The sequence below is a fragment of the Ochotona curzoniae genome, unplaced genomic scaffold, assembly GCF_017591425.1.
Source record: "Ochotona curzoniae isolate NIBS_2020 unplaced genomic scaffold, NIBS_Ocur_1.0 contig_50, whole genome shotgun sequence".
NCBI lineage: Eukaryota > Metazoa > Chordata > Mammalia > Lagomorpha > Ochotonidae > Ochotona > Ochotona curzoniae.
In genome coordinates this window covers 8,299,015-8,318,353 of record NW_024466446.1, presented here as the reverse complement: position 1 = coordinate 8,318,353, position 19,339 = coordinate 8,299,015, and the positions used below count along the sequence as shown (strand labels likewise).

General features: G+C 41.4%; 1 protein-coding gene across 1 annotated transcript in view; it reads right to left on the bottom strand.

Annotated features, from left to right (window-relative positions):
• Positions 1 to 19,339, bottom strand: part of LOC121162019 (histone-arginine methyltransferase CARM1-like) — a 129,707-nt gene that overhangs the window by 8,877 nt on the left and 101,491 nt on the right. Inside the window, exons 10-13 of the mRNA XM_040988758.1 lie at positions 18,453 to 18,542; positions 14,931 to 15,068; positions 6,094 to 6,183; positions 1,725 to 1,845 (exon numbers count right to left, since the gene is read on the bottom strand). Of these exons, the coding sequence (XP_040844692.1) occupies positions 1,725 to 1,845; positions 6,094 to 6,183; positions 14,931 to 15,068; positions 18,453 to 18,542 (439 nt within the window). The remainder of the gene's footprint in view (positions 1 to 1,724; positions 1,846 to 6,093; positions 6,184 to 14,930; positions 15,069 to 18,452; positions 18,543 to 19,339) is intronic.

Below are 19,339 nucleotides of genomic sequence, written 5' to 3'. Positions count from 1 at the left end.
AGACACACACACACACATGCACACACATGTAAAGGTGAGGTAGGCTCTTCTTTAATGCATTGAAAAGACTTCAAAAAAAAATTAAAGCAATGCTGTTGTCTTTGTTAAAATAATTGGGCAGATAAACCAAAAATTAAAAAAAAATGGCTCTTCGGATATCTGCAGCAAGCTGTTCAAGATGCATCTATAATGCATTTGCGAATAAATTTAGAATCTATCTAGTTGTATGAGGTCCAGAATGCATAGAATATGAAATGCGAACTTGGATGTCGGTGAGCTTGACACGTCTCGGTCTGATTTACTGCTTGGCTGGCAAGTGTCTTCTACGCAAACCTAGAACAGAGAAAGTGACTCCGTGACACGGAAACCCTTACTCTGCAGTCAGACCCAAAGCAGTAAGCAAGTGTACTTGGCTTTCACACCCTATCCACACCGTCCTTTCCTCTCTCCCTATTTCCACTCCTGTGCCTTTCTCCGGAGGTTTTTACGGACAGCCCTAAATCTGTATTTACTCACTCTATTTAGTAAGCTTGATTATACATAGTCTAAATTCGGCGATGAGACGGGAATCCAGATTTTTGTTCACGGAAAGAACCTGTTCTTTTCCTGCTTAGTAAAAGGCTAAGCCGGAGTTTTTTGGCTAGTCAGTGGACTCATATTTTGCATCAGGCCCCTGCCCTTCCTCATTTTTTTCTGGAAAGGGCTGATTACACATTTGTTCATGCCAACTGCTAACTAACATTTAGGCCTCTGATGGAGATGCACCTTTTTCCAGAATGCCACATAAATGGAATCACAGAGTGTGTAGCCTTTTGTGTCTGACTTCTTTCACTGAGTAGAACATAATTGGGATCATCTGACTGCAGCAACCAGTGCTCAATTCCTTTTTATTTCTGGGTTTTATTGCATTCAATAGACTGTTGTGTTTAAGTTGACTGTCCACTGACGTCGTTTTCAGCTTCTGATGATTACAAATCAAGGTGCATTCCGACAGACTTCCTGGAGTGAATATAAATTTTCGTTTCACCTGGGTTCATATCTAGGAGCGAAATTGTGGTGAGATATTGGGTAGGCGAATGTATGAGATCAGCAGACTATTTTCCTGAGCGGTTTTACCATTTTGTACCCACACTGATAATCAATATGAGCCCTAGTCATTCCACATCTGTATCCACACTTAGTATCGTCAGACTTTCAAAATCTGGCCCCACGGATGTTGTGGTACGTCACTGTGTTTTTTTTTTTTTTAAATACATTAGTGACATATACATATAGTGACAGAGGAAGAGTGAGAAGAGAGTGAGAGAGCGAGAGAATCTTTCATTTTTCTGGTTCATTCTGGAGCCTGGAGTCCAAGTAGGTATTCCCCATGGATGGCACGCATCCCAACATCTTCCTCTGGTTTCCAGACGCACTGGTGGAGAGCTGGGCTGGAGGCGGAGATCACAGCTCTAAGCAATACTGTAATAAGACAGTGCTTGAGTCACAGACAGTAACTGAACGTGGTACACCACTCTGCAGGCTCCTAATTGTGGTTTTAATTTGTATTTCCTTAATGACTAATGGCATTGAACAGTTTCTCATGTGCTCACTTGCCCTTTTTTCTTCCTTGATTGTTTGTTGACATATTTTGCACTTATTTTAAGTCATTGAATTTTCTTATAATTGGGTCTGAGAGTTTTTTTTTTAATCACAAGCGCCTTTAATATTCTGTGCAGAAGTACCTTTTTCCAAATAATTCTACCTGGGGTGTCACTGGTATTCTTCGGCTCGGGAAACATCTTTCTTAGACGATCTGATCTTAGTTTTGACGAAGCACACTTGTCCACTTTATTTTTGTTGATCCTTTGGGGTCACAGAGAGGGAATTCAGTCACATGCCACAAAGGTTTTCCCCTAGAAGTTTCATGTTTTTAGGTTTTATAGTTCAGACTGTGTGAGTGATGCTAATGAATGTTCATGCTTTTAATGTTGTATGAGGACATTCCAACCATTCCTTCACTATATATTTTTTTTCAATAAAGACTTTTACTTTACCATTGAGTTTTCTATGCATCTCTGCTGAAAAGCAATTGATCAGACATGTCAGGATTTATTACTGACCTCCTTTCCATTCTACTGATCCATGTGTTTATTGTTTCATTTTGCATATTTTATTATAGCTTTGCAGAACTCTTGGAAAACAGGTGGAAAGGACTATATTTTTTTCTCAGAAAACTTCTGTCTGAAACTATTTACTTCCTTTTCTTCCTGGTGTCTTTTGGGGCAATATCAAATCATGAGACCAGGGACTTTTGTATCTATCTCATTCTCAATACCCACACACTGCAGAGCACGCAACAACTGCTTTAAAATTGGTTGAAAAGAAGCAGGACAGTAAGAGATGCTCCAATTGGGGGGAAACTGAAGGAATTTAGTACTGGGGAGAAACACAAATCAAATCAAATTGTTCTGTAAGAAGATGCTCAGAGTAACAGAGGCTCGGCTTTCGGTGCTTTGTTGGTGCTTTGTTGGAGCAATTCTTGAGTTTCTAAACAAGCTTTACCTCTTTGAGAGGTGGGGAGAGACGAGAAAGGGAGACAGAGAAATCTATCTTCTGTCAGCCAGGACTGAGTTAATCTGAAGACAGAAGACTGGAGTTCAATCCAGATTTTCCACGTGGGTGACAGGCACCCCGTATTTTTGAGCCATTATATTACCTTCTATCTCCAAAGATATGCATTAGTGGGAAGTTGGGATTGACATGGAACCAGGATTTCAAACCAGGGACCCAATATGTCAGGGGGACCCCTGAAACCCTAGTCCCAATATGGACTCCATAAATGCTCCTTTAGTTGTGTCCTTTGGTTACCATGCTTGGTTCTCCTGATATTTACCTATTAGTTCTGTGAAACCACATTCATTCATCAAACATTTATTCAGCACCCATTTCGTAACACTGTTACACAATATGGTAGGCAGGATTCTGTATTTAAAATGAGAGGTTTACGGACAGATAAACCCACAATTACAACAGAGAGTGGTAGCTTAGGGGCTGGAAAGTGTCACCTGAGGGGACATGCTTGTTTGTGCTCTCAAGTTTCATTGGGAAACTGAGTTCCAGCTTCCCTTTTTACAGGAAGCACCTGACACTGCACCATGGCTTGCTTTCTACGTTCTGCATCAACACCAGTTGTTTCTGGTGGTGGGCTACTGGTGGTGGCTCTCTTACGGGTTAACAATATTCTAGGTGTCTCAATAAGTGTCTGTCCACTCGCCCCGCCTCCCATCAAGTAACTTACTGAAGATCTGATGACATAACTCATGATGTGTTTACCTAATAACTATAGTGGAAGTCTGTCAGAGACAGAGTTGTTTCCATCTAAGTAATTGCCTCACTTATGTTGCATAGACCCTGTGATATACTGCTCTGGATCCAAGTCATGAGACACTCAACTCAAGGTTCTCCTAAAATCCACTGGATGACCCCAGAGTTGACCCTCTCTGACAGAGCAATTTGGTCTGATGAAGTGGTTTTCCAGTTTTAGGAGCGACTGCTGGCTCTTTTTTCCAAATTACTTTAAATAATTCATATTCAAAGTTTCTAGGGTAACTGTTTGGCACAGTGATTAAGTCCTTGCTTAGGATGTCCAGGTCTCAAAACAGAGATATTCTGCTGTTTTGTGTCTTGGTCACTCTATTTCCAATCCAGTTCCCTGATATCATGCCCCGCCTGGAAGCAAAGGATATTGGTTCAAGTTCTTGGGACCTGTCACCATGTGGTACTGTGGAACTGACTTTCAGATTTCTGATGTTGGCATGGCCCAGTCGTAGATAATGTAGGCATTGGGAGAATGAGCCAGAGGATGGAAGATTGCTAGCATTCTGTATGTTCTCGGTCTCTCTCAGTGCACCAGCATCTCATCCTGGGGTACCTAGCTCCAAGTTCAGCTGTTGGCTAGTGGACGCCCTGGAAGGCATAGGGACCGTTTAAGCCCTTGGGTTCCTATCATCCATGTAGGAGACCTGGCTTGAAAATAAGATGAAAAGAAAGACAAAAGAACGTCCTCTCCCTCAGTAACAGCAAAAATGTTTACTTCTTGTTCCACCTTGGATGTGTGTGCATTTAGTAAGAGTCTGTTGAGGTCACTGACGCCTGCCTACTGCGGGGGCCAGCCAAAAGACAGAAGTCAGTTTCTTTTTGCTCTTCTGTATTGGAAAGGTTGACCACAAAAAGCAAACAGAGCAAAACCTGCTCGTTCTGTTACTAACGTATCAGAAGTGTCTCTACGTAACACTGTTTTAGTTTTCTTAAACACACAGGTACATGCACACACACAGACACATGCTTTCAACTGAACTTGAATGCCGTGAGTGGGCCAAGGGCATCACCACTACACTACAAGTGAGCATCTGTCTTAACCTAAGAAGGGCAAGGCTTCTGTTGTTTCTTCCCCATCGTCACTGACGATGCCAAGGTCTGGGTACCGACACAGGGATGTATAAGAGATATCAAGATCCGTAATGCTTCGGGAAGTCTGATTGTTAAACTTCCTCCTCTGCTTAATTAAAAAATATGTATCATATTGGAGAGAGAGAGAGAGACCAACAGGCTATCTTTCTCATTGGGCAATGACCATTTTGAGTTATCACTTGACTTTGGCAAGCTCACTTTGACCTTTTGTTTGTCACTGTGTTTATGCCTGCATGCAAAGCTGGGGCTGGCTCTATCCAGGGCACTCTGGGTAGTGTTTTTGGTAATAGGTTCTCGTTAAATGAGGTAGAAGTGAAACTTGATCATTACTAGTTTCCATGGTTCCTGCATTCAGAAAGTGAGTTTTTTTTTTTAACTTTGAAAGTATGTCTATTTTTTTAAACTCAAATGACCCTATTTGGAATAACCTAAAACCCTCATCTACTTACCTTATTGAAAGTACCAGGGAACAGAAAGAAAATGTGTAGGGAAAGGAAACTAATGCTTACTGATTGTCTTTTATGTAAATGGCTAAGTACAGGGGGACGTGTTCTATATATGCTTGCAATATCCCAAGAAGCTAGGTGTCTCTGGTCCCATTTAAAAGGCCTAAGCAGTTGTAAATACTTGTCTCCAGCCAGCCAGTACACAGGTGAAGAATTGGACTTGTCCTCTTTTCAGTCACATGGCACAGTCACTGCAGGGAAGGATGAGAGCAAGGCCTCCTTCCCTCCCGCAGGATTCAAGATGAGCTCTGTGCTTCTAACAGTTGACAGCGGGTTTCAAAGTCTCACACCTAGTGTGACACCTTGCAAACATTGCAACTACCGTTGTAGCTCTGCCCATGAGTTCCCTCTCCTGCCATACGATCACAGTCTCCTCACCTTTTCCTGCCAAATGACTTCTGGTGCTGATCTGCAGAGTTTACTCTTCTCACCAAACTTTTCCAAAGAAAGACTTTGAATAGAAGACTTGGAAAATGTTATAGAACCAGGAAAAGACTATTTTGAGGAAGTAATTCCAGAGTGGTGGAGACCAGTCACTGTATTTACATGTGGCTCATTGTTCTTTTGTGACTAAGAGAAAGAAGCGGGGGTTTTTCCCAGAAACAGTTGTTGTGCCCCATCTCTGTGGAAAATTCTTTGTAAGAGACAAAAATTCTGTACCGTTTCTCAAGAGAGGCAAGTCTTAAATTATATCAGCTACACAGTTGACCAGACTCTAAAGTGTCTCTTCAATGAATCCAATGATTAATGTGTAATGAAATAACGGCTACATGTGGTCATTTCTTAAATGAATGAAAACCAAGGGAGATTATCTTTATATTATGCATTTTATAGACTAGAAAACAGATTTCCAGAGAGAAAGTGAGGCCACCTGGCCCATTACAGTTCTCCCCCGAATGACAAGGCACTTTGTGGGACTCTCCGCTGTTCTGTGCTTCCATGTCAGATGCTTGCACACAGAATCCCATCAAGGGACTCGAAAAACATGCAATTCTGCAGCAGAAGCCATGTCTCTTCCTCTGGGAGAAAGAGAACTACCAGTTTTTCCTAGAAAAGATGGAATGATTCTGAACTTTTGTACCTGATCATAAGGAAAAAGAGATTTCAAACACATGGTGTGAGAAGCATGTCTTACCTCAAGAATGGGTTCTTTAAATCAAGGACATTTTCAGACTTCAAGCCTGTCTGGTTCACCAGTGCCACAATCTGAATGTCATAGCTCTGCCTGTAGCACAGAGAAAAACACATCAGCTTGCAAGACCAGCTAGCTATGCGCATGGGCCAATGCAAGTTTTTGCAAATTCTTGAGCATCTTGAGAGCTCCCACTTTTGTAACTGATCCGTTTTGTAACTGGATGCTACAAACACTGCCGGATGCAACTGGAATCTTGTGTGTTTCTTCCAGGTGGTGTTCAAAAACGATTACTACTTGACCTCAAAATTGCAAAGGTCAAGTGACTTCTGGTTGAGCAAAGCTCTTTTTTCAGGGGGAGAGGCATGGAACTTCACAAATACCAATGACAAAAATTGGCATTCAGCAGCAGAAATGTTTTATGGGCCTTTGTGGAAGCACAAAATGATTGTAATTGTGGAGGGATTGGCCCAGTGGAATTCACAGACTGACATGACATGTGTAGCTTATGTGACTGAGTTTAAGAGGCTCCAGAGAAGTGAAGGTATGCTTCAGTAGGCATCTCAACTACCGAATCAAAGGAGGAGTCCCAGCGAAATAATTACATACAACTTGATAATATGATACTAGATTTTCTATCATCATCTAATACCTAAAATTCCATGAAATACTTAAATAGCAGAATGTTAAACTTGTAACTTACTAAAGGTCTATGTTACCATAACAATCTGGGGGAAATGATGGGAGGGGAAAATGGAGAGGAAGAAAAGGGAGGGAAAAGGGGGAAATTTATATACCTACATAAATGTATCGTGGAAAATAATAATTTTTAATAAAGAGGACCCAGGAACCTTAAAATCCAGAGCAGAATGGGATGCTATAGTTAAGGTCTTAAAATAACGTGCAACCAAGGAACTATCCTTTCAAAGTGGAGAAAAAATAAGGTATTTTCCAGTGACGCAAACACAGAGAATTTGCCCCACAAGATCAGCCTTGCAAGATATTCTGAAAGGCATCCTACCTAGAAGTATACATCATGAAACACAGGCTAGTGCCAAATTCACTAGCAGAACCAGAATCCAACCAACAAAGTGACAGCTCTTAGTTTTGTATCTATCAAAACTAATCCGGGATACAGATGAATTAAATGATCCAACAAAAAGTCTTAGGCTGCCCAAATGGATAAGGGACTGAGACCCCAGGATATGCAGCCTTCAAGAAACTCACTCCACAAAGATCTACACAACCTGAAGGTGAAGTACTGGAAAGAGATACCAGACAAATGGAAACAAAACAAACAGAATGATTAACAACCCTGATGTCATATAACAGAGAGATTAAGTCTAAAATGGTGGAAAGAGATAGAGGACATTACATTACGATAAAAATTTCCATTCTGTAAGAATGTAAGTACTTATGCACCCAAGACCACCCAGATATATAGAGCAAACCATTAGATCTAAAGGACAGATAAACTCCAACACAGTAATACTGGGTAACATCAACACTCCATTCTCAACAACAGACAGATCAGGCAATCAATAAATATACATCAGATATGAAACATATCATCGAGTAAATGGACCTAACCTATGTATATGACATTTCATCCAACAGCCATAAGGCATGGAACATTTTTTTCATTAGCACATGGGACATTTTCTAGGACAGACAACATATTGCAAATTAAGTCTCAGTAAATTTCGAAGGATTGAAATTATACTTTGTATATCTTAGGCCATGAAGGAATACAACCAGAAATCAACAAGAACAACAGAACACTCTTAATACAGTTGGAAATGAAACAGCATGCTACTGAATGATCAATGGGTCACTGAAGAAATTAAAAGAAATAAAAATCTTTCTTGAAATACATGAAAATGAAACACAACATACAAAAACCTGTGGGATATAGCAAAAGCAGTATTAAGAGGGAATTTTATAGCATCAATTGATTACATTAAAAAGAGAAATTTCTCAAACTGAAGATCTAATGGTGCATCATAAAGACTTAGAAAAAAGAGAACAAATTAAACCCCACATCAGTAGGACACAAGAAACAGATAGCAAAGCAGAAATAAATGAAACCAAAACAGAACAAAAAAGATAAACAGAATAGAATGCTGTTTTTTTCTGAGAAGAAAAGACAATTATTTTTAATTTTCTATTTAGCTAAATTTTATCCTCCCCAAATTTATGCTCATGTCCCAACTAGTGGGCCCTATGGACGGCATCATGTTTAGCAATAGGGTTCTCTCTCTGTGTTAGCAAGTTCAGATGAGGTTACAGTGGATTGGGGTGGACTCCCTTCCCAGTGAGTGGTACTGGGATAAGAGAAGCCACCATGACAGGGACGGAGGGAGACACTAGTGGTTCTGGGCTATTATGATTCTAACTATTGTACATACGTCATGTGAACATGGAGGCATGGGTACAGCTCCATGGCATGCAACAGCTGTTAGGTGCTACCATGAAGTGGGAAAAAATGCAAGAGCAGATCCTTCCTTTGACCTTGAAGGAAACTGATCTTGCAGACATGGTGATTTCAGATTCCTGCACTCTAGAGTTGTGCAATAATTAATATTCTGTTTTTTGAAGATATGCTTTATTTTTCTCTGAAAGGCAGTGTTAGAGAGAGAGCGAGCGAGACAGAGAGAGTAGAGAAAGAGAGGGAAAGAGAAAGAGGAAAAAAAAGAGATCTTTCACGTGCTGGTTCAATTTCCAATGATAGCAATGGATGGGGTTGCACCAGGTTGAAGCCAGAAGCCAGGCCTTCATTCAGGCCTCCTATTTTTGATCCCCGTGAGTGCAGGGCTCAAACATTTCAACCATTTTCCTTTGCTTTCTCAAGTGCATCAGAAAGGAGGCTAGCTCACACGTGCAGTGGCTGGGATTCAAACCAGAACCCCTATGGGGATGTCAGCGTCACAGACTGCAGGAACACAACACTCCATTTCTGTTCTTCTGAAACTCTAAGTTTGTGGTCATTGAGGACAGCCCCAGGAGACTCAAATGCCGAATGAACATTTATGAATTCACCGCATATGATCTGGAACCTTCTTACTAATGAAAAATGAAGATATTAGCTAAGTATACCTGGTCCCTCGTGTTTGGCAAAGACGGGATAGTACATTGAGACTCCAACTGTAACTTAAATAATTTGGTCCAGGGCCAGGGAGCAAATTCTAACCACGTGAGTATGCATGGCTCCATATAGGAGGAACACTGTAGAACCAAGAAAAAGCATTCAAAATCACACCAGCTCTTTCTATCACATCACAGCGCCTAACTGTGTGCAGTCATTTCTTATTTTCCTCCCTGATGTAGCTGTTCAAGCAGATACACTATTGGGAGGCTTCATTTTATGTAAAGTTCAAGGTCAAGACCATTAGGAGAAACACCTGGAGCTTCCAAAGCTTTACATCTTTATTCAGCAATTCTTTCATCTTGATAAACCTCAGAGCTCAATAAACTCTCTCTAAATCAACCTCCCCCCCCACACACACACATCCTCAGCAGATCTGGGTATAGCAAGCCTTCACATGATCCCAAATTTCAAAACAACGTTTCAAAATATTTTGGCATCATGGAAGTGGCTGAGTTAGATCCAACAATCAGCCTATACTTATTTGCCTCCACGTATTCTTTTTCTAGTTTGTATGTCTTGTAAAGTACATAATGCATGAATTTCCATGTGAGTGTAAATACACATATATACACACTCAGATCTCTACATGTAAATTTGCATGTGAAGAGCAGAAACTAGCGCTCCTGGGCTATCACTATTATTACTGTAGTACCTGCGTCTAACTAAAAGACAAATACTGGCATACATGGGAGTTATGAGCAAAAGCTTTGGAAGTAGTACTTCCTGTGACCTTTGGGGATACAAATTTCATCAAGTCCCTAGAAAACATGACAGATTCTATTTCACGGTCAGGGCAACAGAACGAATGACAGCATCAGAATGACGGGAGGCTGTCAACAGCAAAATGCTAAGCGTACGGCGATAAATGATCCCAGAAAAGGGCAGCCATTGTCCCACTAGTGCGTTTGCAGTGGGCATTCCCCCTGGAGTTTGAAGTTTAACAGTGAGGGAGAAGGGCTGCACAGACTAGTCCAGGCAGTACAAAGGGGCCACACGTAATGGGAACAAAAAATAGCACAAAAGTACCAACGCCCAGACAGTTGTGTAGAAAATACCAAGCAAAACAAGGATTTTAACATAAGATTTATTGTGGGCCTACAAGGTGTTCATCAATAGTCCTGGCTTTCTCTTTTTGAATATTTTGCGAAAGCTTGGTTAGGTAATGACCGCACAGGCTGTTTAGCTTGCCCAAGGTCACTTACATAACCGCCAGTTCTTTATAAAGCAGAGACCGAACAGAAATGGGAGACCGTGAACTCAGAATCTGGTCTCTTCACTCCACAGGGTACCATTCTTAAGAAAATGCATTTTTTCCCTTTCTTTATCTTTTCCCTCCTGCAAAGTACTGTATATGTCTGTATATCTTAGCTGTTTTATTCCAGTCAGATTAATTCCTAATGAGGGAGGGATCATCAATTTATAGCTTGCGCTTTTATTTAGTCATTACACATTAGCTGAGTCTCTGACATGTGGAAGGATACTTCTAGAAGTTCATGGAAAAAATGAAATGAAAAGGGGCCCAGGGCGGTAGCCTAGTGGCTAGAGTCCTCACCTTGCACATGCCGGGATCCCATATGGACACCAGTTCGTGTCCCTGCAACCCTACTCGCCTTTGTGGCTACTTGGGTAGTGAATCAGTGGATGGGAGATCCTTCTCTGTCTCTCCTCCTATCTGGATATCTGACTCTCCAATGAGAGTAAATACATAAATTCTTTTTAAAAACTGAAATCAAAAGACAAGTTTGTGCTGGTGTAAAAATGTTTTGAAACCCATGTATATTATTTTCATTTTACACATTTTCCATAAATTTTTGAAGATCCTTCATTCGCATGAATTTCACCTTTTTTTTTTGCACCAATTTGAAGTTCTATTTTAATGCCACGTTGAATAGACACATTGCATTGAACAAGGAGGGACACACCATAGAACCCTGCTTCTCTTCCCGTGAGGCTTGTCGTCATTCAAATCATCAGATACAACAATGGGCTGTAAGAAAAGTTTTACATGCTGTAAAATCCACATGTGTTTGAGAAGCTCATTTCCCCACTGGTGGAGTGGAGAAGGGTAGAAAAAATGACCAAGGATGAAATCTATAAGAAGTCAGAAAAAGGTCATGAGAAGGCAAGGGATTTAGATTCAATCACTCCAATATATCTTAATATCATCCAACAATAAAAACATTGGAAGACAGAATACTATCCTGCAAACAGCAGACAAGGCAAAGACCCAGTCAGATATGGCTCTTGCTCCTTCACATTTTTTTTTAACTTCAGATTTAGTCATTAAACAGATGGTTTATGATGACATAGAATGCAGCAGTAACTCCCAGGATGAACATGGCGCAAATCAGCGTTCTCCACTTCTGGAAATCACCCCCAACCCAGGGTGGACCTCATGGCCTCTAAAGTCAAGGAAGACATGTACTCTGCCATTTCAACACAGGAGGAAGGGCTGTCAAGAGTGGATATTGGTTACAAGCCATGTGGCAGGAAGGCATGACAGAAGTACAGAAGAGGGGCTAGAGAGCTCCAAGTCGGCAGGTCTCAAAGACTGCTGCCCAAAGCTGGAGGTGAGGGATAATTCCCCGGAATGCAAACGATGGTATGTGTGTGTGTGCATACATATACACATATATGCATATATGTATACATACTATTACATAGTAATTCTATCTCAATCCATCTATATGTGCAATCAATGTAAAATATAGAATATATATTCTACATTATACAGTTATGTAAAATATGCATTATTATATATGCATGTGTGTTAACATATACTACCTCTATATTAATATATGTACACACACACATATATATATTAACATACTGGGAAAGGCTTGAGGTAAGTGGGACTGCAGACATAAATGTTCCTGAAACTGGAGTGCGCGGAGCAGCCTCAATCACACAAGAGAAACCATTCCTGCAGGAGGCAGTATGACTCCAAGGCAGCAGAGAGCTTGCGTGGAAAACACCTCCATAGTATGAAGCTTGACACATGTTGCTATGCCCTAGGAATATCAACTGGTTCAATAGTTATTTTAAAAAGTCCTAACATTGGGGGATGGGCAACCAACAGAAATACGTTATTGGGAAAAAGAGTAGAAACAGACTAACAAAATGTATAAGCTGATGAAAAACTGTATATCATATATACAATGCATGAGCTGATACTGCGTCGGGAATTTCAAAATCATGACAAGGCATTCATTTCTGCAGATGTAACACCCTCACGAAGGGAGACGTGGAGGCTGGGCTCCAACAGCTCAAGGGAGAGAACAAGACAGACCTCAAGGTGCTGCTCTGAGCGTATCTCTGAGAAGCACTGTGCAATGACAAAACTAAGATGCGGAGAACAGACACCGTGTGCTGGTATGTAGGTATAAAAGTAAAGAAATTAAATACAATCCTAGCACTACAATATCTTCCAGCTCCACGTCCTTAATGAAACTCCGAGAGGATACGCAACAAGCAACAACAGGAAGACCGGTGTAACGGAGGAGACAGCATGAGGACGACTTTTTGTTATGTATTTGCAGTTCTCAAAAAAAAATTTTTTTTTTTATGAACTTGAGAAGAGTGAGGGAAACAAAGAGAGATGGACCAACACAGAAAGTTTGCAAGCGTTGGTTCCCCACCCTGAATATGCACTATAGCCAGAATTGGGGCCGATGCTGGGAGCCAGCCACTTTAGGTCTCCAGGTTGAGGAGGAATCTAACCACTTGTATCATCTCTTGTGACCCTCATCGTTCCTATTAAAAGGGAGCTAGAACCGCTATCCCACTCCGGAACCCTAATGGGAGATCAGGTGCTTGCTTTATCGGGTCAAACGATTTCCTTCCTAGATAAATATTTTCAAGGGAGACAGTAATAGCTAGGTTATTTCAGAGGGGGGAAGAATAGATAAACAATTAAAAAAATCATTCTTATCAGAGGGAGAAGTTTGGGATATAGCATAGAGACTGGAAGGGTGCTCAGTAGAGCTCTTCAACTATTGGGATGACTGATATTTAGTGTTTAAGAATAGATCTTTTTGGGCCCCGGCGGCGTGGCCTAGCAGCTAAAGTCCTCGCCTTGAACACGCTGGGATCCCATATGGGCGCCGGTTCTAATCCCGGCAGCTCCACTTCCCATCCAGCTCCCTGCTTGTGGCCTGGGAGGGCAGTTGAGGATGGCCCAAAGCCTTGGGACCCTACACCCGTGTGGGACACCCGGAAGAAGTTCCTGGATCCTGGCCTCGGATCGGCATAGCATCGACCGTTGCGCTCACTTGGGGAGTGAATCATCAGATGGAGGATCTTCCTCTCTGTCTCTCCTCCTCTTGTATATCTAACTTTCCAATAAATGAATAAATCTTTTAAAAAATAGATCTTTCTAACCTAAATTTGGAAGCATAGTGCGTATCAATGGGCATCATTCACAGATAAAAGATCAGCAGTAAGAACTACATGTTGCTATGTAAAGAGGTCAAATATTTTAATAAGTAGAGACAGGGGCATTAACAGCCTAGGCTAACATGAAAAGTTATCTAGCCTTATCCGCCACGGAAGAACTGCAAGCCGAAACAAGATGCTACTTTTTGTGTTCATCAGATTCTCAAAAACAAACAAGCCCTTTAGAGGGATAATACTCAGTTTACGGAAAGAACTGGAAAAGCAAGCAAGCTTGTTCTTTGCTGGTATGAAAGGAACTTGGCACAAGCACTGAAGGAGCCACTGGTAGCACCTGGCGGAGCGTAATGTGGACAGAGCCTTCGCATAGCATCTCTATTTCCAGACATTTCACGTGGAAACACTTCTCTCATGGTGCCCACTCTGGGCTCGAGCACTTGGCTTTGAAATTCTTGCAGTGACAACAACAATCAAAAGTTGAAAGCAACTGAAGTATCAGTTAATTGTGGATTTTTAAAAACATGCTACAGTATAGCCACAACGATTGTATGTCCATCAAGAAGAAGAACCACAGGAGAGCTTTCTCTGTAGATCCAGTTCTGAGGATCACGTTAAAGATTATCTTGCACACTGCTATTGTTAACCTCTTTGTGGAAGGGATAGCAGCCTTCTCCATAATACGGCTTGTTGGTACATGAGCAGAAAATCACCTCAAAGTACCCAAACCAAACTCATTGTAGTGGGGTGGGTAAAAAAAAAAAGTGCAAAAATAGAAGGCCTTGGCGCACCTGGTCTGCTTTGAACTTGTATGTGAACACATTAGGTTTCTGCAGGTGGTGTACTGCAGTGTTTAAGCACTGGGCTAAGGAGAGCAAGAGGGAGGAAAGCAGCAATGAGATGCTTGGACTCTTCTTACGCTGAGCCCCCTCTCCTTCCAACTCACACTGCACAGCGCCAAGAAGGAGGTGGGGGGGGAATCTCAAAGAAGCCCAGGTAATTGCTGCAGGAACCCTGTGAAGTCAATTACCATGAGGAAGCAACCAGTCCTGCCCGCCACACCACAAAGTGCTTCTCTCCGGCCGAAATTCCTCTTACCTGACACAGCTGGTACAAGGTGGAACAGTGTCCTGTAGGCATCACGCCTGTGCAGACCCCTGAACCCCCAACCCCACGCCACCCAGCCCCTTTGTAAAGTCCTCTGTGCAGTGATACGTACATTGGAGTTGTCAGAATCTGCCGGCTTCCTCCCCTCTTCTTTCCCTCCAATGCCCCATCAAGAGGTGAGTGTGCACCTGCTTACCTTCTGTTGGCGACGAGCAGCACTCTCCCCGAGAGAGTCTCCCCTTCCTTGGCAAAGAGAGGAGTCTGAAGAAGGCAGCGCACCTGATGCCAGTGTGTCAAGGGCTCCGTTGGAGCTGTGGACAGCCAAACCGTCATTCTGTGGGAGCAAGGAGACAGATTACAGGTAAGTGTGAGTGTGTGCGACTGGGGACTGAGGTTGATACGCGGTTTTCATTCTTTTTGACTCAAGATGAGGAGAACTCAACTGCTGGACAATGACCACATATCAGGCAATAGAGTAAGTTTATCTGTTATCCCATCAAATCGGCATAATAACCCTATGAAGTTGAAGCACAGAAGTTAAAGAGATTTATTTACACAGCATCACACAGACCCTGGAGAATGAGGCTTCAAAGCTGTGGATTTAGCCATTCTTTTAGCCTAATTCTTAGATGGGAAAAAAATTTGGAAAAGTATAAATACTGGGATTTGCAAGAAGTTCATGGTGAATATGTATTATGAAGAATGATGTATAGGTCCCCAAATATTTTACAGCAAAATAAACTGTTTGAAGCTTACTTTCCTATGTACTTCTTGAAGTACTCTCATATTTCTGAATCAAAACTTGTCAGAGGCCCAGTTAGGATCTGTTTTATGTCAGATGAAGTGTCTGGAATTAACTGATTAATTGTTAACTGATACATGCCAGGGGTCCTCTGGGGATTTCAGAAGTCATATATACTAATGTAAAGACAGAAACTTAATTTTAAATTAAAAAAGAAAGCTTTATGGAATCATCTATGTCTTAAGTATAACAGCCAGTGGAAGAGAGGAGGATATTTTATCTAATGTCCACAGGTATTTGATACCCGCTTTTTAAGTACATTTTATTTTCCCCCTGCCAGTGACTCTAACTATGGACATCAATTAAAATACAAACAAGTGCTTGTTACAGCTTCTGGAATTGTTTAACTTGAACAGACCAAAGGAAAGAAAGAATAGAGAAAGAGAAAGAGAAAGAGAGAGAAAGAGAAAGAGAAGGAGAAAGAGAAAGAGAGAGAGAGAGAGAGGAAGGAAGGAAGGAAGGAAGGAAGGAAGGAAGGAAGGAAGGAAGGAAGGAAGGAAAGAAGGAAGGAAGGAGTGGGTCCAGCATGGTGGCCTAGTACCTAAGGTCCTCGCCTTGAATGTTCTGGGATCCAATATGGATGCTGGTTCTAGTCCTGGCAGCTCCACTTTCCATCCAGCTCCCTGCCTGTGGTCTGGGAAAGCAGTGGAGGACAACCCAAAGCCTTGGGACCCTGCACCCACATGGGAGACCTGGAAGAGGCTCCTGGCCTCCTGGTTCCAATTTGGCTCAGGTCCAGCCTCCCTAAGTAGCCACTTAGGGAGAAAATGGAGAGGCAAGGAGGCAGGGGATAAGGGACCATCATTATATTCTTGGAACTGTATCTATGTTCTCTATCGAACTTGTTAAAAATAATTAACAACTTAAACCATAGGAAAACACATATGTGGAGTAATTTCTGGTCTCTCCCATTGATCTTTAGGCTGGTTTTCACACCAGGACATCTTGTTTTAATCACTATAGCTTTTTAGTATTAAGTACAGTATTGTGATGCCTCCTGACTTTTTTGCCTTCAAATTCCTGTGGCAGTTCTGGGTTTTCTGTCATTCCACACGAGTTTCAAAATTCTCTTTTTTTTTTTTCCAAATTCTTTAAAGAATATCATTGGTGTTATCATTGGGATATAGATATTTGAACAATATTGGTTCTTCCAATCCACGAGCATGGAGTATCTTCATGTTTGTCGTTTCCTTGATCATTTTTTGTAATCAGAGTTTGATAATTGTCAATGCAGCAATCTTTCAAGTCTTGGTTGCGTTTGTTCCTAAACATTTTTAATGGAACTATTGTGAATGGGATTTCATTTTGATTTCTCTTTCAGTAACTTCACTTACTTAACATATAAACGCCACTTTTGGGGGGATATGTTTATTTTGTAACCTGCAACTTTTACTGTGTTGGTTTACGAATTCTAGCAGCTTTTTGGTGCGGTGTTTGGGTTTTCCCATGCTAACATCATGTCATCTGGGAGCGTGAACAATTTGACGACTTCTTTTTTGCGTTTGATGCCTTTTTCCCTTCCTGCTAAAAAAAATTTTGCTAATATTTTTAGTACTATGTTGAGTGAGAGTGGTGAAAGCGGATATTGTTGGGGAAGAAGAAACGACTCAACTGGTTCATTCACTAGCTTTAAGCACCAGCACCCTATAGAGGTGTGCAAATCTGCTTTTCAACTAAAAACAAATACATTTTTAAAAAGAATTTAAATTACTTCTCCCTCCACAGTATGGTAGAATTAAGCATTGGAGCTATATGGTCCAATTTCGGTGAACTGAATGCATCCAGAAATATATACACTTCTTCTAGGTTTTCTAGTCTGTTGGCACGGAGTTTTTTGAAATAATTTCTAATGATTCTTTGTATTCTGTGTATCACCTGTTTCTTCTCCTCCCACTTCTCTGATTTTCTTAATTTGAGTTATCCCTTTTTCTCCTCAGTAGTTGGACCAAGGGTTTATCAATATTGTTTACTTTTTAAAGTTTTCACTTTATTGCTCTTTCACATATATTTTTTAAAATGGTCTATGATGTTGTTTATTTTTCTCTTATTTTATTACTTCCTTCCTGCTAGTAATCAGAGGTTTAGTTTGTTCTTTACTGTTGAAGTGTGTTTCTTTCAGGCAGCATATTCTTGTATTTTGTTTTAATCCATCTTGCCACTCCATATCTTTTAACTGGAGAATTTAGTCTATTTATATTCAAGCTTATTATTGATAAGTAACAACCTGTCATCTTTCTGGTCATATTCCTATTGTTTGACTTTGTCATTTCACCAGGAGGTTTTCTGCCTTCACATTCTTTCACGATGTTGATAATTTTTCTCTTTTTCAGGGCTAGGGGTCATGTGAGCAGTGCAGAGACTACAAGGTACACCCAGCACTGAAAGCTAACATGCAGACAGCTCTTCTCTTTTCCCTGCAACAGTTTTTAAAGATTTATTTTATTTGAAAGTCAGAGATCCAAAGCCAAGAACCCAGGAGCCTCTTCCGGGTCTCCCACACAAGTACAGGGTCCCAAGGTTTTGGGTTGTTCTTGACTGCTTTCCTAGGCCACAAGCAAGGCTGCTGGGATTAGAACCGGTGCCCATATGGGAACCTGGTGCATGCAAACAAGGACTTTAGCTACAGTTCTACCGCGCCGAGCCCTTCCCTGCAACTTTTAAGCTCATGCAATATGGTGAAAAAGCATGCAAGTCATCTTCAGAGTATACACCTGCCTTATTGTTGAAGTACTCTAAGCTGTGACACAATGAATAACCATCTTAAATGTCATCCCTTGAATAGGACTATCAGCTCTTATTTCTTCAAAAACCTTAGAGAAATAATTTGTACTTGTTGAAACCGAATTCTTCAACACTTAAAACTGACTACACATAGCAGCGTGGGTTGTCAAGGCAAAAGAAGGCAACGGTACGTACCGGGATCCAATAAAGGCTACATCGAACCAGAAGGCTAGGCCGTGGATGAGGCCACACTGCAGAATTTGAAATTTAAAGGGGATTTCTATTCTGCAAGAAAAAAAAAAAAAAGAAAGGAAAGAAGAGACACCCAGAGTTAGTCTTCTGTTGCTTCTGCGTGATCTATTCTACCTTCCTATCCTTGCAAGGACCGCACTGCTTGTGTTATGATGACCCAGATGTCACAGGGAGAGTGTGGCAGCCGGAACTGCATCTGACTACTGAGCAGGAGGCTGACTGGGGACACAGGGGAGAATCATTCTTCAAGATGCCAAAACAGGCTGTGGCAGTTCCCTAAGCAGCTGTTCTGAAGGGAAAGGCTCCTTAGCACTTTTTTTTTAAAATAGAGTGAATTACAAGTGGGAACATTGAGTTCAGAAGGTCATGGCCATAGTTCGTTTACTTTTCAGAGAGGCAATTTAACTTCCCAGCAGGCTAGAGCAAGAATTCATGCCGAAACTGCCATGGTGCACGACAGATGCAGGATGAGTGAGACTGGAAAGCATACTGGGGAAGATGCAACACAATCTAGATGCTGGAAAGTCATTTAAATTGTGTGAAACTCACCCTCCCCTCGTGCTGAAAAGTGACAAAAATCTCTCTCCTACTTCCCTTACTAAATTCTCAGGTAGGTCAAAAGAGAAAAAAAAAAAAAGCATATCACAATGCTTTGTCAACTTTAAAGCATAAGACAACTACAAGCTAACATCATTTTGGCCCACTACAGGAGAGGTACGTCACTCTGAAGTCTTATTATTGAGTCCTGAAGAGATTGGCAAAGGTGCATGGTACCCGTATTCATAGCGAGCCAAAAGGGCTTAACAACAGGCTTAGCATCTTCGGCCTGG